The following is a 16,078-nucleotide window of genomic DNA, read 5'->3' as shown; positions in this document are numbered from 1 at the left end:
TACTTTAACAATTTGCTAGTGGTTACTAGTTTCTCTGGTGTTTACTAGTAAAACTACTTGACATGAGAAGATAGAAAGACCTTTACAAAGATTTCTAAGGACAGTGAGAGTACAAACACAACAGAAAATACTTTTTAGTGTTAAATGCTTTATTTATCATAAACATAAATAATGTCTAATCTCCCGTACTAAAGGTGGATGTTGATCTGGAACGGGATGTTGTAGAGTTGTGCGAACGTACTGGACGACCAAAGCTAGGATCAGACTTAGTAGGTGGCCATGGTGCTGGTCAGCCAGTCATTGAAGATGCACACCTGAAGGAAGAGAAGAAGAAGGGAGACATTAGTGGACACGCTCAATGGGAGGCAACATGAGAACCATCAATCAATGTTTTATAGGCTCAATGTCTTTTTCCTTCAGGAAACCAAGTGATGTCACAGTGATGTATGAATGTTGATGTTTTCCGCAAACACAACAGGAAAAAAAATTTCTGTCTTACCTTGGCGTAGACACCGGGGTTACCGGGCTCGGCACAGCCATAACCCCAGGACACAACACCCTGGAGCTCACCATTGCACACCACAGGGCCACCAGAGTCACCCTGAGAGAGAGAGAGAGAGAGATAAAGATTGAGAGATTGACAATGAAATAACCAATATCACTTTCTCAATATATTTCTAATCAACTGAATAAGTCATTTTAAAGTTATCCTTGTGATACCCCTGAATTGAGGTCAGTGTGGTAAGTACCTGGCAAGAGTCCTTGCCTCCCTCCAGGTATCCAGCACAGAACATGGCGTTGGTGATCATTCCAGGGTAGGAGTTGTTACAGTCGCTGTAGGACAGGATGGGGATGTTCAGGCACTGCAGCTTGTTGCCATCTGCGGCTGTAAGGAGGGGATAGATAGAGAGAGCGAGAGAGAGAAGGATGGAGGGAGGAAGGTAGAAGGAGGAGTGTTATAGTTAGACATAATGACAGTGTTTTTAATAGTAGGTTTACATTTGCTATGCCTGTAAACACACTCAGTCACCATGAAGATGACCAACTGGCACATGTAACCTTTGACCCAGGTTCTGCACTCACTGGAGCTCATGGTGTTGCCCCATCCAGAGACGGTACACATGGTGCCAGCGGGGCACAGCTGCTGGGCAGAGCAACAGGCTGCACGTAAGTGTTGAGGGTGGCGGGCTTGCTCAGCTTGATCAGCATGATGTCATTGTCGATGTTGTAGGAGCTGTAGTTGGGGTGACGGATCACGCGGGATGAAGAGATGAACTGCTCGCTACCCTCAGTCACCTTGATGTTGTGCTCGCCCAGACGCACCTCCACACGGCTGAAAGAGAGAGAGTTCATGTGAATGTGGAGTTCACTTGTTTCCTTTAGTTTCGCAAAAGTTAAGCTTATCAAATTGTTGCTAGTTGTTATTGACTCAATATGTTGCTAGTAGTTCACTTGGGAGTGTACTTACGACTTGTAGCAGTGAGCAGCAGACACAACCCAGTTCTCATTGACCAAGGAGCCACCACAGAAGTGGTACCCAGAGTTCAGAGACACCTGGTGGGGCTGGGAGTGGGCCTTGCACTCATACCCTCCAACGATCTTGTCGTCCTCCGTGGCGACTGTAAACAGAGAGCAGGCACATTCTTAGCGATATTACCTCAGCTTTTGAGATGGAAAAGCATAGCACTATGATAAAACAACAACAACATATTTCTTAATAACGTCAAAAAAACACATTTGTGATGTTAGTGTCATTACAGTCCTGTTCTTTTTTCTATGATCATTATTATACTCACAAGCGGCTCCAATGAGCAGAACTAAGACCAGAGAAATCATGGTTGCTGTATGATCCTGTCGATGAAAGGGGTTAATCTGCACCCCTGGTATATATGCAGAATTTAGTGTGCCGCCTCGTTTAATGGTACTGTTTGATTGGTCAATAGAAATCCAATCAGAGGCAAAAGGTGCACTGCCAAGGTCAGCATTATGACAAAGCATTTTCCATCATGGTGTGGTATGAATTTGACCCTGAAGGCAGCAGAAAGCTAAATATATGTTTTCATTAGTCTCAGTACTTTTAAGTGCAGGTTCTTGCCATCTGGATTTGATTGCATTTCTTACAGGAGACAGTGATACATGTACAGTGCACTACAACTGCCAGTTTGAGATGGCCAGTATTCTCTGCAGTTCAGACTGTATCTTGACCTCAACATAACTGCAACACAGCTGTATAGTTCACACGGTGGTATTCTCTTGGAGAAGTCGATAAACACAACTTTGCTGCTCACAAGGCCAAATTTAGCTTTGTAAACAAGTAAACTGGGTTTAAGGGGTTTTGTTGGAATGTCATGCAAGGCTGTCTTAAAATTTGATTTTGAATCATTACATAAGTTATACTGTATGCAATTAATATACAGTAAAACACACAAAATAAGCAAACACTTGGGTAGTGCAGCTTATTATATTAATTATGAATATACCTTGACAGTAGATTAAAGTCTTCACCCTGTCTCAACTCTAATCTTAACCATAACCATAGATTCAACTCTAAACCTAGCTTCATGTCCAAGTCTCTGCTCAACCCAAACCCTAACCTCAACCCTAAATCTAACCCAAGCTTCTCTTCCACGTCACTGCTCAACCCTCAACCCTAACTAACCCTAGCTTCATGTCAACATCCTGGCTCAACCCAAACCCTAACCCTCAACCCTAACTAACCCTAGCTTCATGTCCACATCCCAACTCAACCCAAACCCTAACCCTCAACCCTAACTTCGTGTCAACATCCTGGGTCAACCCAAACCCTAACCCTCAACCCTAACCCTAACTTCATGTCCACATCCCAGCTCAACCCAAACCCTCAACCTGGTTAAGGATGTGATATTCACTAACAAAAATATGCAAAATTTGAGAAAATTACAAAGGGGGGGGCAAGTACGTTTTCACGGCACTTTATCGATTTATGGAATGATCATAATAGGAAGATTCCAATAGAACAATGTTTAAAGTGAAATTCCTCCTAAGAGTTTAAAAGGTTAAAGGAAATAGTTCACACAAGTTGCAAATTAACTTTAACTTAATGATTGCTATGGAAAGTAGTAAATTGCCTTAAAATCTAAATTATCAACAGAGCAATTCGCTTGTCAACAATCTCGGCCTATCTTTTGGTGATATGCAGTGTGTTACAGTTACATTGAGGCCACTAGAGGGCGCTTTGGTCATTTGACTTCAGGAATCTGAGCTCCAGACGCATTTATAAGTTGTACTCAGGACCGGTTCTAGGCATAAGCAATGTAAGTGGTCCCTTTTCTAGGGAGTTTTTCCTAGCCACCGTGCTTCTACACCTGCATTGCTTGCTGTTTGGGGTTTTAGGCTGAGTTTCTGTACAGCACTTTGAGATATCAGCTGATGTACGAAGGGCTATATAAATACATTTGATTTGATTTGGTCGTTTAAAGCCCCCGACCGCTAGGGGTCCCCCGACCACAAAAACAAACACATTTGATTTATTTGGGATTTTTTTGGGGTGTAACTCAGTCATGGTCTCAAATTACTATTGATTTACTATTACTAAATTACTATTACTACTGTCCCTGACAGTCACTCAATTAGCCATTCCATTTGACTGACCCTGAGTACAGCCATGTCAGTAAAACAGTTTTAGATTGGTATTTGATCTAGCCAGCTATGTAAACTTGTAGTAATCATGGCCGAATACCAACCGGGCACACAGGGCATGTGCCCAGGCGCCCTGACCTCCACGGGGCCCATATTAATATATACTCCATATTTTTTATTATGATTATTACTTAAGAAGATTATAGATTAGCTTTAATGTTGCAGATAAATTGTGGCTTCCATCAATGTAATTGTCTATATCATTTCCAATCCCCCATTATATTTTTTGCGAGGTGGTGGGCCTCCCCAACCACATCTTGCATAGGGCTCCAAAAAGTCTAGAGCCGGCCCTAGTAATACTCTTCAAGACATTAGTGGACACACTCAATGGGAGGCAACATGAGAACCACCAATCTGTTTTATAGACTCAGTCTTTTTCTTTAGAGAAACCAAGTTGATGTCACAGTTTATATATTTGCTCGGTGTAAAGCATTATGTAAGATCTAACCATATTCATGTTGCACTACATAGTATTTCAGTAGCAACACAACTCTCAGAGACAATACTCTAAATGGGTAAGAAGGAGGAGCAATTATGCCACACTTTTAACATCCGTACATCAGCTATTGTGAGCAGCAACGCATCAATACACAACTATAGAAACTAATCAATGTAATCAATAATGTACCTTGTATCTTGCTGTATTGATACAAATCAAATGGTTAAGGTAGGTTACCATGACACAATGAATTTACCCCCTGTATCCTTTAGAAAGAAAAACAGTACATTCTTGATCCATACTTTAACAATTTGCTAGTGGTTACTAGTTTCTCTGGTGTTTACTAGTAAAACTACTTGACATGAGAAGATAGAAAGACCTTTACAAAGATTTCTAAGGACAGTGAGAGTACAAACACAACAGAAAATACTTTTTTAGTGTTAAATGCTTTATTTATCATAAACATAAATAATGTCTAATCTCCCGTACTAAAGGTGGATGTTGATCTGGAACGGGATGTTGTAGAGTTGTGCGAACGTACTGGACGACCAAAGCTAGGATCAGACTTAGTAGGTGGCCATGGTGCTGGTCAGCCAGTCATTGAAGATGCACACCTGAAGGAAGAGAAGAAGAAGGGAGACATTAGTGGACACGCTCAATGGGAGGCAACATGAGAACCATCAATCAATGTTTTATAGGCTCAATGTCTTTTTCCTTCAGGAAACCAAGTGATGTCACAGTGATGTATGAATGTTGATGTTTTCCGCAAACACAACAGGAAAATTTTTTTCTGTCTTACCTTGGCGTAGACACCGGGGTTACCGGGCTCGGCACAGCCATAACCCCAGGACACAACACCCTGGAGCTCACCATTGCACACCACAGGGCCACCAGAGTCACCCTGAGAGAGAGAGAGAGATAAAGATTGAGAGATTGACAATGAAATAACCAATATCACTTTCTCAATATATTTCTAATCAACTGAATAAGTCATTTTAAAGTTATCCTTGTGATACCCCTGAATTGAGGTCAGTGTGGTAAGTACCTGGCAAGAGTCCTTGCCTCCCTCCAGGTATCCAGCACAGAACATGGCGTTGGTGATCATGCCAGGGTAGGAGTTGTTACAGTCGCTGTAGGACAGGATGGGGATGTTCAGGCACTGCAGCTTGTTGCCATCTGCGGCTGTAAGGAGGGGATAGATAGAGAGAGCGAGAGAGAGAAGGATGGAGGGAGGAAGGTAGAAGGAGGAGTGTTATAGTTAGACATAATGACAGTGTTTTTAATAGTAGGTTTACATTTGCTATGCCTGTAAACACACTCAGTCACCATGAAGATGACCAACTGGCACATGTAACCTTTGACCCAGGTTCTGCACTCACTGGAGCTCATGGTGTTGCCCCATCCAGAGACGGTACACATGGTGCCAGCGGGGGCACAGCTGCTGGGCAGAGCAACAGGCTGCACGTAGGTGTTGAGGGTGGCGGGCTTGCTCAGCTTGATCAGCATGATGTCATTGTCGATGTTGTAGGAGTTGTAGTTGGGGTGACGGATCACGCGGGATGAAGAGATGAACTGCTCGCTACCCTCAGTCACCTTGATGTTGTGCTCGCCCAGACGCACCTCCACACGGCTGAAAGAGAGAGAGTTCATGTGAATGTGGAGTTCACTTGTTTCCTTTAGTTTCGCAAAAGTTAAGCTTATCAAATTGTTGCTAGTTGTTATTGACTCAATATGTTGCTAGTAGTTCACTTGGGAGTGTACTTACGACTTGTAGCAGTGAGCAGCAGACACAACCCAGTTCTCATTGACCAAGGAGCCACCACAGAAGTGGTACCCAGAGTTCAGAGACACCTGGTGGGGCTGGGAGTGGGCCTTGCACTCATACCCTCCAACGATCTTGTCGTCCTCCGTGGCGACTGTAAACAGAGAGCAGGCACATTCTTAGCGATATTACCTCAGCTTTTGAGATGGAAAAGCATAGCACTATGATAAAACAACAACAACATATTTCTTAATAACGTCAAAAAAAATCACATTTGTGATGTTAGTGTCATTACAGTCCTGTTCTTTTTTCTATGATCATTATTATACTCACAAGCGGCTCCAATGAGCAGAACAAAGACCAGAGAAATCATGGTTGCTGTATGATCCTGTCGATGAAAGGGGTTAATCTGCACCCCTGGTATATATGCAGAATTGGGTGTGCCGCCCCGTTTAATGGAACTGTTTGATTGGTCAAGAGAAATCCAATCAGAGGCAAAAGGTGTACTGCCAAGGTCAGCATTATGACAAAGAATTTTTCCATCATGGTGTGGTATGAAGTTGACCCTGAAGGCAGCAGAAAGCTAAATATATGTTTTCATTAGTCTCAGTACTTTTAAGTGCAGGTTCTTGCCATCTGGATTTGATTGCATTTCTTACAGGAGACAGTGATACATGTACAGTGCACTACAACTGCCAGTTAGAGATGGCCAGTATTCTCTGCAGTTCAGACTATCTTGACCTCAACATGACTGCAACACAGCTGTGTAGTTCACACGGTGGTATTCTCTTGGAGAAGTCGACAAACACAACTTTGCTGCCCACAAGGCCAAATTTAGCTTTGTAAACAAGTAAACTGGGTTTAAGGGGTTTTGTTGGAAAGTCATTCAAGGCTGTCTTAAAAATAGACTCTGTATACCTTATATGGCCATGAGTTCATTACATAAGTTGTATAACCATAAGTTCCTACAAAAATCATTATACTGTATGCAGTTAACATGCAGTAAAACAATCAAAGTAAGCACACACTTGGGTAGGGTAATGTATTATATTAGGTATTAACACTATTCAAATAAACAGTTGTACTTCGACAGTAAATTAAAGTCTACACCCCGGCTTAATCCTAATCTTACCCATATCTCTCAACCCTAACCCTACCTTCATTTCACGTCCCAGCTCAACCTGAAACCTTGCCACAACCCTACCCCTAGCTTCTGTTCCAAATCCCTAATCAACCCAAACCCTAACCCTCTTTCCTAACCATAACACTAGCTCTTGTCCACATCCCTGTTCAACCCAAACCCTAACCCTAGCTTCATGTCCACATCCCTGCTCAACCCTAACCCTCAACCCTAACCCTAGCTTCATGTCCACATCCCGGCTCAACCCAAACCTTAAATCTCAACCCTAACCCTAGCTTCATGTCCACATCCCAGTTCAAGCCTAACCTCAAACTTAACCCTAGCTTCATGTCCACATCCCAGCTCAACCCTAACCTCAACCCTAACCATAATATGTTTACCAACCTCAATTCGAAATACCAGTATACCTCCATGGACCAGGATATCCTGCGCCGGCTCTGCGTACTGTGAGTCTGCACAGCCCTGTGCGTCCTGTGCCAGCGCCCTGCATTTGCAGGGAAAGCATAACCATCCAGTCAGGACGGGTTGTGTCAGCTCTACACTCCAGACCTCCAGTACGCCTCCCCAGCCCAGTACGCCCTGTTCCTCCTCCCCACACAAGCTTGCCAGTTTGGTGTAGCGCCATTTCCGTCCCTATTTTCTGGAAGCTTGCTTCAGGAGTTGGATATTTCTGTATACCAGGGAGCTAGTTTCTTATGACAAATGTTTTTATTTTTTAGTGGTGCGAGGTTAAATTTAGTTCCTCCGTTAGGTGGTTAAGCCTTTTGGGGTTGGTCTGGACTTTTCCATGTGAATATTAAAATCATTAATATAAGTCATTCCTACAGCATTTGCTTCCAGAAGCCATGCGAAAATTGTCCGGCTGTGGGGACTGTGAGGGGATTAACACAACTATCTGTACTTATTGGTGGCACAGAGGGCGTTTCATCCTTTTCTACACTTAAACTGTCCTTGCCTAACGATTGCGTCTGAAGCTGGGCTTGCAGCACTGCTATCTTCGCCATAAGGCGATTATTCTCCTGTATATTATGAGTACAGCGACTGCAATTTAGAATGTTAATGTTAATGTTACTACTTCACTTTGGCTGGTGGACGTCATGTAGAACCATGTCCAGATAAAGTGTCCGGGGTGAAAAAGCTGATTGAAAAACGTTGAGCGGGGGAAAAATCTAAAACGGTAATTAAAAATGAAATACTGTAAAGTTGTCAGGTAGCGAAGAAGCGTCACAGCAGCATGTAATATTGATGGGTTGTTTGCGAATGAGTCGGCTCTTGTAGGTGAACGTTGGGAGCCGGCTCGCATATTAAAAGAGCCAAATCTATTTATAAAAAAATTACAAATTAAGATATGAATAATCAAAAGATTAAAATGAATAGAATTAACTAATTCAAAGCACAAAAAATACATCAAATAATACAGGCCTTAATGCTCAAGTGCACACACATTCGTTCTGACTGTCTGCTTAGACTAACAGCCTCACCTGTTGTTCCTGTCAATCAGACACGTAGTGTCAACCAATGAATCAAAGATGCTCACACAGTCACACACTTAGCAGCCGAGGAGAGAGAGGAAGGACAGCTGTGAAAACAACAGCTAGAAAATGAGTCGGAACCACAGTAGCATTTGGATGCATTTTAATAATGCAGACGATGTTAGAGCACAGTGTAGATTTTGCCAAATCAAAATCTCATATAAAGCTTGTTCTACGAACAACCTACACCGGCATATGCAAACTGTGCACCCAACTGTGAAGCTAGCTGTAGCGGAGCTTCGAGAAACGGGTGGGCCTGCTAGTGATAGTGATGGAGCCAGCAACTCCACACGTGGAGATGTATCCACTCAGTCAAGTAGGCCTACTCCGCTACCCACAGCAACGCAGTCTTCTATGGACCCATTTATGCCAAAGTCTATGTCTTTAGCAAAACAAGGCCAAATTGATATTGCATTGGCTAAAATGATTTCCAGCCATTTTCGATCGTGGAGGACAGTTTTAGAAATTATAGCAATAGTCTAAATCTAATGTACACAAATCCAATCAGGAAAACCCTTTCAAAATCACTTATTCCACAACTGTATGAGAGCACGCAGGCTTCAGTGCAGGAAAGAGTCCAAAAAGCTACTGCAGTTTGCCTTACCACTGACTGCTGGACATCAGGGGTAACCACTTCTTACAAGTCGGTTACATGTCACTTCATTGAAGATTTTTCAACATCTAGCTGTTGTCATGACGTTGGCCTGGGCGGTAGGTTTATGACAGTCATAAATTCCTCTTCCCCCCTTTTTCCTCTCTCTACCCTACTGAGGTTACATTTGCAAAACCCTTGGTTAACATAGAGATTCTGGGAACATCAGAAGGTGGGGGGAAATGAACTATATTCTGGTAATGTGACCAATTGAACATATGCGGTGGTACTTAATGAATATGATGTCCGTTCGGTTGTCAGCATCAGCGTGAGCTTTGTATGAACTTTGAACTCTTATTCACTACAGAAGTGATACCTCCTAGCCGTTGAGTTAGCAACAGCAGATGCAAACGAGGGTTAGGAAGGAACAGACAGAGTATTCCGTCTATCACCCAACGACGTTACTACAACGTATCCAATTGACAACCAGAGACATTCTTCAAAGGATTCGGTTGGGCAACACGGCCTTCCATCTACCACCAACCTACCGAATCGCAGCCCAGAGTAAATATTTATTGCATTTTCCTTTTCCAAATGGGCGGTAGTTTAGAATGCATAAGATACTGTATTTGTGATAGCACAGCTTCAGCCTTTGTTCCTCAGTCTTCCCGCTCCTTCAATCAAACCCAGCCCCTTTTCTTTTGTGTAACAAGCTGTCATATCTGTTCTGCCCGCCAGGGACGTTTTCCTTTATGACGTAATTTGTAATCAAGTTATGATTTCATTATGTGTATGTGTAATTCTGTGTGATTAGTTAGGTATTTAGTATATAAATGATTAAACCCAATTTTGTAATGCTGATTCAACTTGTTAGCCAGGGTTCGTGCAGATAACCAAGAATTTACAACTTTCCGATGAGAATGAATTAAGATGACAATTAATATTGACTGCTATTGATGTAAAATATTATTAAGAGTTTATTCGGAAGATAACAGCTCTATAAATATTATTTTGTGGTGTCCAACTCTAGTTAATTACATTTACATGATTAGCTCAATCACATAATATTAATTAGGGAGAAATTATTTTATAGAATAGCATGTCATATCACTTAATCCGGCATAGCCAAAGACACGACACTGTCTTCTGGACTGCTTTGAGTTCAGCGAAGGACACACCTCAGAGAACTTGGCAGAGGAACTGTTGAGAGTGGCCAGAGAATGGCAAATAGATGGAAAAGTGGTCTGTTGTATTAGCGACAATGCAGCTAACATATCCAAAGCCATGAACATTTTAGAATGGACCCATCATCCATGTCTTGCCCACACAATCAACCTGATAGTAAGAGATGCTCTGAAGGTGATGAAGCCCACTGTGGACAAAATGAAAGCAGTTTTGGAATACTTCCACAGGAGCACAGGAGGTGCTAAAAAACTAAAGTCTACACAATGACAGATGGGGATGCTTGAGCTGAGGCCTAAACAAGACTGTACTACTAGGTGGAATTCAACATTTTATATGTTGAAGAGGTTTCTTGTGTCAAAGGATGCCATCATCTCTACCCTGGCCAATGTCAATGCACCTGTTGACGCTCTGACCCAAGAGGAATGGGAGGAGGTGTGCAGAGTCCTGGACCCTTTGAGCAGGTCACTGTGGAGCCAGTGGAGAGAGGTACGGTAAGCAGTTACTACTACATCATTATTTAATCCAGTATTATATATGTATATGAGCCGTAGATGAGAATGTAGTATCAGTTGACAAAACATGATCCTGAAGTAATAAGTTACTCTTCTCTCTTTTCAGCTACAGTGGGGAGAACAAGTATTTGATACACTGACGATTTTGCAGGTTTTCGTACTTAGAAAGCATGTAGAGGTCTGTAATTTTTGTCATAGGTACACTTCAACTGTGAGAGACGGAATCTAAAACAAAAATCCAGAAAATCACATTGTATGATTAAGTAATTAATTTGCATTTTATTGCATGACATAAGTATTTGATCACCTACCAACCCGTAAGAATTCCAGCTCTCACAGACATGTTAGTTTTTCTTTAAGAAACCTCTTGATGCTACCCATCCCGGGTCCGGAAGCGTAATCATCAACTGACACGAATTAGCATAACGCAACGGACATTAATATTACTAGAAAATATTCCTATTCATGAAATCACAAGTAAAATATATTGAAACACAGCTTAGCCTTTTGTTAATCACCCTGTCATCTCAGATTTTGAAAATATGCTTTACAGCCAAAACAAGACAAGCATTTGTGTAAGTTTATCGATAGCCTAGCATAGCATTATGACTAGCTAGCAGCAGGCAACCTGGTCACGAATCAGAAAAGCAATCAAATTAAATCGTTTACCTTTGATGAGCTTCGGATATTTTCACTCACGAGACTCCCAGTTAGATAGCAAATGTTCCTTTTTTCCAAAAATATTATTTTTGTAGGCGAAATAGCTCCGTTTGTTCTTCACGTTTGGCTGAGAAATCGACCGGAAATTGTGGTCACTACAACGCTGATAAATATTCCAAATTAGCTCCATAATATCGACAGAAACATTGCAAACGTTGTTTATAATCAATCCTCAAGGTGTTTTTCAAATATCTATTCGATAATATATCAACCGGGACTGGTGGCTTCTTAGTAGGAAAGAGAGAAACAATGGTCGCATTTGTCCTTTACGCACAAAACACTCTAAGAGACTTCAGCTGACCACTGACGCAATGTTGACGTTCAGGCTCATTTTTCAAAATAATAGCCTGAAACTATGTATTGTGACACTAGACACATTAGGAAAGCCATAGAAAAAGGAATCTGGTTGATATCTCATTCGCTGCTCAACAGGGATGCATAGGAATGCAGAGCTTTCTAAATAAGAGTCACTTCCTGATTAGATTTTTCTCCGGCTTTCACCTGCAATATCAGTTCTGTTATGCTCACAGACAATATTTTTACAGTTTTGGAGACTTTAGAGTGTTTTCTATCCCAAGCTGTCAATTATATGTATATTCTAGCATCTTGTCCTGACAAAATATCTGTTTACTTTGGGGACGTTATTTTTCCAAAAATGAAAATAGTGCCCCCTAGATTCAAGAGAGCCCTCCTGTTCACCACTCATTACCTGTATTAACTACACCTGTTTGAACTCGTTACCTGTATAAAAGACACCTGTCTACACACTCAATCAAACAGACTCCAACCTCTCCACAATGGCCAAGACCAGAGAGCTGTGTAAGGACTTCGGGGATAAAATTGGAGACCTGCACAAGGCTGGGATGGGCTACAGGACAATAGGCAAGCAGCTTGGTGAGAAGGCAACAACTGTTGGTGCAATTATTAGAAAATGGAAGAAGTTCAAGATGCCGGTCAATCACCCTCAGCCTGGGGCTGCATGCAAGATCTCACATCGTGGGGCATCAATGATCATGAGGAAGGTGAGGGATCAGCCCAGAACTACACGGCAGGACCTGGTCAATGACCTAAAGAGAGCTGGGACCACAGTCTCAAAGAAAACGATTAGTAACACACTACGCCGTCATGGATTAAAATCCTGCAGGGCACGCAAGGTCCCCCTGCTCAAGCCAGTGCATGTCCAGGCCCGTCTGAAGTTTGCCAATGACCATCTGGGTGATCCAGAGGAGGAATGGGAGAAGGTCATGTGGTCTGATGAGACAGAAATAGAGCTTTTTGGTCTAAACTCCACTCACCCTGTTTGGAGGAAGAAGAAGGATGAGTACAACCCCAAGAACACCATCCCAACCGTGAAGCATGGAGGTGGAAACATTATTCTTTGGGGATGCTTTTCTGCAAAGGGGACGGGAAGACTGCACCGTATTGAGGGGAGGATGGATGGGGCCATGTATCGGGAGATCTTGGCCAACAACCTCCTTCCCTTAGTAAGAGCATTGAAGATGGGCCGTGGCTGGGTCTTCCAGCATAACAACGACCCAAAACACACAGCCAGGGCAACTAAGGAGTGGCTCCATAAGAAGCATCTCAAGGTCCTGGAGTGGACTAGCCAGTCTCCAGACCTGAACCCAATAGAACATCTTTGGGAGGAGCTGAAAGTCCGTATTGCCCAGTGAAAAAAGTTATACTTTCAATGCACATGTGTAATAGCATCCTTCATTTTTAATGTGATTCGGCATTGTGCGTACCCCTGAGAGTGTGCTGACCCTAGTGCTAGAGGGGGTATGCAGCTGGAGGTTGAAGGAGTACGTTATTGGCATTTCCGGTAACAACTTGTAGACTTGTTTACGTGCTTGTGATGGGCATTCCGTCTGTTTTCAGTGAGCCGACTCAGCTCACCAAAAAGAGTCGGCTCTTTTGCCTCCCAAACGGCTCTTTAAAAAATATATGTGATAATATATGTGATAAATATATCACAAATAAAATATATTCTACTTTTTCAAGTCAAACAGTTTGCTATAGTTTGACTGATTGGTGTTAAAACAATTCTAATTACATTTTTAATTGAAATCATACTCTACCTTAACCACAATGTATTTAAAAATGCATTGGTTTGTATTGAAAAATAATGCAATTAAACATTTGCATTTAAAGTATAGCTTTTTAATGTATATAAACAAAGTGCATATACATCTAACCATTCAACATGAGTACAATCTGAACAGCATAATAGAATATTGCACCATATCAAAGAAAAATAAATAACAATATGCAAAACTGCAGCATCCCACAAATGGAAATAAATGTAAAAAAAACATTTTCAAACAGTCCGTTTATATTTTCCAACAGGGCTATACATTTGGGTTAGGTTTTTTTCTCGCCTGAGTAGCCTCGTTTCACTTCCAAAAATACAATTAAACCATCTAGTGTTCAGCGAAATAACAACACAATGTCAAATACAGGTAGCCTAGTCAAATGATTAACATCCAATCACATGAACCGTTACTCTCTCACGGCAATTCCACTAACGGTTCGTAGTTAGCCAAATGTAGCTGTTGTTCATTCCGTTTGCTCAAAAATGGATAAAGGGTTAAAAAAATAAGGCCCTTGTCCATAGAGAACCATTTATTTATTTATTTATTTATTTCACCTTTATTTAACCAGATAGGCAAGTTGAGAACAAGTTCTCATTTACAATTGCGACCTGACCAAGATAAAGCAAAGCAGTTTGACACATACTACAACACAAAGTTACACATGGAGTAAAACAAACATACAGTCAATAATACAATAGAAAAATAAGTCTATATACAATGTGGGCAAATGAGGTGAGATAAGGGAGGTAAAAGGCCATGGTGGCGAAGTAAATAGAATATAGCAAGTAAAACACTGGAATGGTAGATTTGCAGTGGAAGAATGTGCATAGAAATAGAAATAATGGGGTGCAAAGGAACCAAAAAAGCCAAATAAATAAATACATTAGGGGAAGAGGTAGTTGTTTGGGCTAAATTATAGATGGGCTATGTACAGGTGCAGTAATCTGTGAGCTGCTCTGACAGCTGGTGCTTAAAGCTAGTGAGGGAGATAAGTGTTTCCAGTTTCAGAGATTTTTGTAGTTTTTTCCAGTCATTGGCAGCAGAGAACTGGAAGCAGAGGCGGCCAAAGGGGGAATTGGTTTTGGTGGTGAGCAGAAAGACATACCTGCTGGAGCACATGCTACAGGTGGGTGTTGCTATGGTGACCAGCGAGCTGAGATAAGGGGGGACTTTACCTAGCAGGGTCTTGTAGATGACCTGGAGCCAGTGGGTTTGGCGACGAGTATGAAGCGAGGGCCAGCCAACGAGAGTGTACAGGTCGCAGTGATGGGTAGTATATGGGGCTTGGTGACAAAACGGATGGCACTGTGATAGACTGCATCCAATTTATTGAGTAGGGTATTGGAGGCTATTTTGTAGATGACATCGCCAAAGTCGAGGTTCAGTAGGATGGTCAGTTTTACGAGGGTCTGTTTGGCAGCATGAGTGAAGGATGCTTTGTTGTGAAATAGGAAGCCAATTCTAGATTTATCTTTGGATTGAAGATGTTTGATGTGAGTCTGTAAGGAGAGTTTACAGTCTAACCAAACACCTAGGTATTTGTAGTTGTCCACATATTCTAAGTCAGAACTGTCCAGAGTAGTGATGCTGGACGGGCGGGCAGGAGCAGGCAGTGATCGGTTGAAAAGCATGCATTTAGTTTTACTTGTATTTAAGAGCAGTTGGAGGCCACCGAAGGAGAGCTGTATGGCATTGAAGCTCGTCTGGAGGGTTGTTAACACAGTGTCCAAAGAAGGGCCAGAAGTATACAGAATGGTGTTGTCTGCGTAGAGGTGGATCAGAAACTCACCAGCAGCAAGATCAGCTCTACCAGCAGTACTACACCTGCACCTGTCGACGACACAAGTTCTTCTGCTTCCATGAGCACATCCAATGCTAGCATCAGTAATTCTACATTTGTTGTTAGCCCAGCTAGCATGGATACTGACAGTTGTGAATCTGATGTAGCAGAAGAGCTACTGCCCCCTTCCCCGGGAAAACACCGAACAACAGACAGGGACGTTGGACCATCGAAGAAGCGCAAATATGATGAGAACTACATTTATTTGGGGTTCACTTACAGTATATTGGGAGCCTTTCCTCAGCCACAATGTGTTATATGTGCAAAAGTACTATCTCACAACTCAATGGGACAGGCAAGCCCCATACTATTGTGGAGGACTTAATTCTATGATATGGCTGGAACAATGCTGGGGGAAAAGACCCCAAAAATGATACAGACAATGCCTTCATCAAATAACATTGTTTCACGATGCATCAGTGACATGGCAGGAGATGCTTTGAAACAATTACTGCTTCGCATACAAGCCAGTGAATTATATGCGTTACAGCTGGATGAGTCAACAGATGTGGGGGTCTGGCACAGCTCCTGGTATATGTCCGTTATGTTTATGGGGGGTCAATTAAGGAAGACATCTTCTGCAA

The 16,078-nt window shown here is 42.2% G+C and overlaps 1 protein-coding gene and 1 pseudogene across 1 annotated transcript; both read right to left on the bottom strand.

Moving 5' to 3' along the window:
• Positions 1-131: 131 nt before the first annotated feature.
• Positions 132-1,901, bottom strand: LOC112243019 (annotated as a pseudogene).
• A 2,646-nt stretch (positions 1,902-4,547) lies between these two features.
• On the bottom strand, positions 4,548-6,340 carry LOC112243088 (trypsin-1). Its single transcript, XM_024410924.2, has 6 exons — positions 6,213-6,340; positions 5,883-6,033; positions 5,497-5,747; positions 5,163-5,299; positions 4,917-5,018; positions 4,548-4,731 (listed from the first exon to the last, which is right to left on the bottom strand). Exons 1-6 carry the CDS (start codon positions 6,250-6,252, stop codon positions 4,684-4,686), a joined length of 729 nt encoding a protein of 242 aa, XP_024266692.2. The 5' UTR covers positions 6,253-6,340; the 3' UTR covers positions 4,548-4,683.
• Between the last annotated feature and the right edge of the window lie 9,738 nt (positions 6,341-16,078).

Source organism: Oncorhynchus tshawytscha, linkage group LG23 (genome assembly GCF_018296145.1).
Source record: "Oncorhynchus tshawytscha isolate Ot180627B linkage group LG23, Otsh_v2.0, whole genome shotgun sequence".
Classification (NCBI taxonomy): domain Eukaryota; kingdom Metazoa; phylum Chordata; class Actinopteri; order Salmoniformes; family Salmonidae; genus Oncorhynchus; species Oncorhynchus tshawytscha.
Note: the sequence above shows the minus strand (reverse complement) of the source record. Positions and strands in the feature narration are given on the sequence as shown.

Coding starts and splice junctions, on each gene's coding strand:
- LOC112243088 (XM_024410924.2), bottom strand. CDS start 6,252: ATGATTTCTCTGGTCTTTGTTCTGCTCATTGGAGCCGCTT. Junction 5,748..5,882: donor GCTGCTCACTGCTACAAGTC/GTAAGTACACTC, acceptor TCTCTCTTTCAG/CCGTGTGGAGGTGCGTCTGG. Junction 5,019..5,162: donor GAGGCAAGGACTCTTGCCAG/GTACTTACCACA, acceptor TCTCTCTCTCAG/GGTGACTCTGGTGGCCCTGT.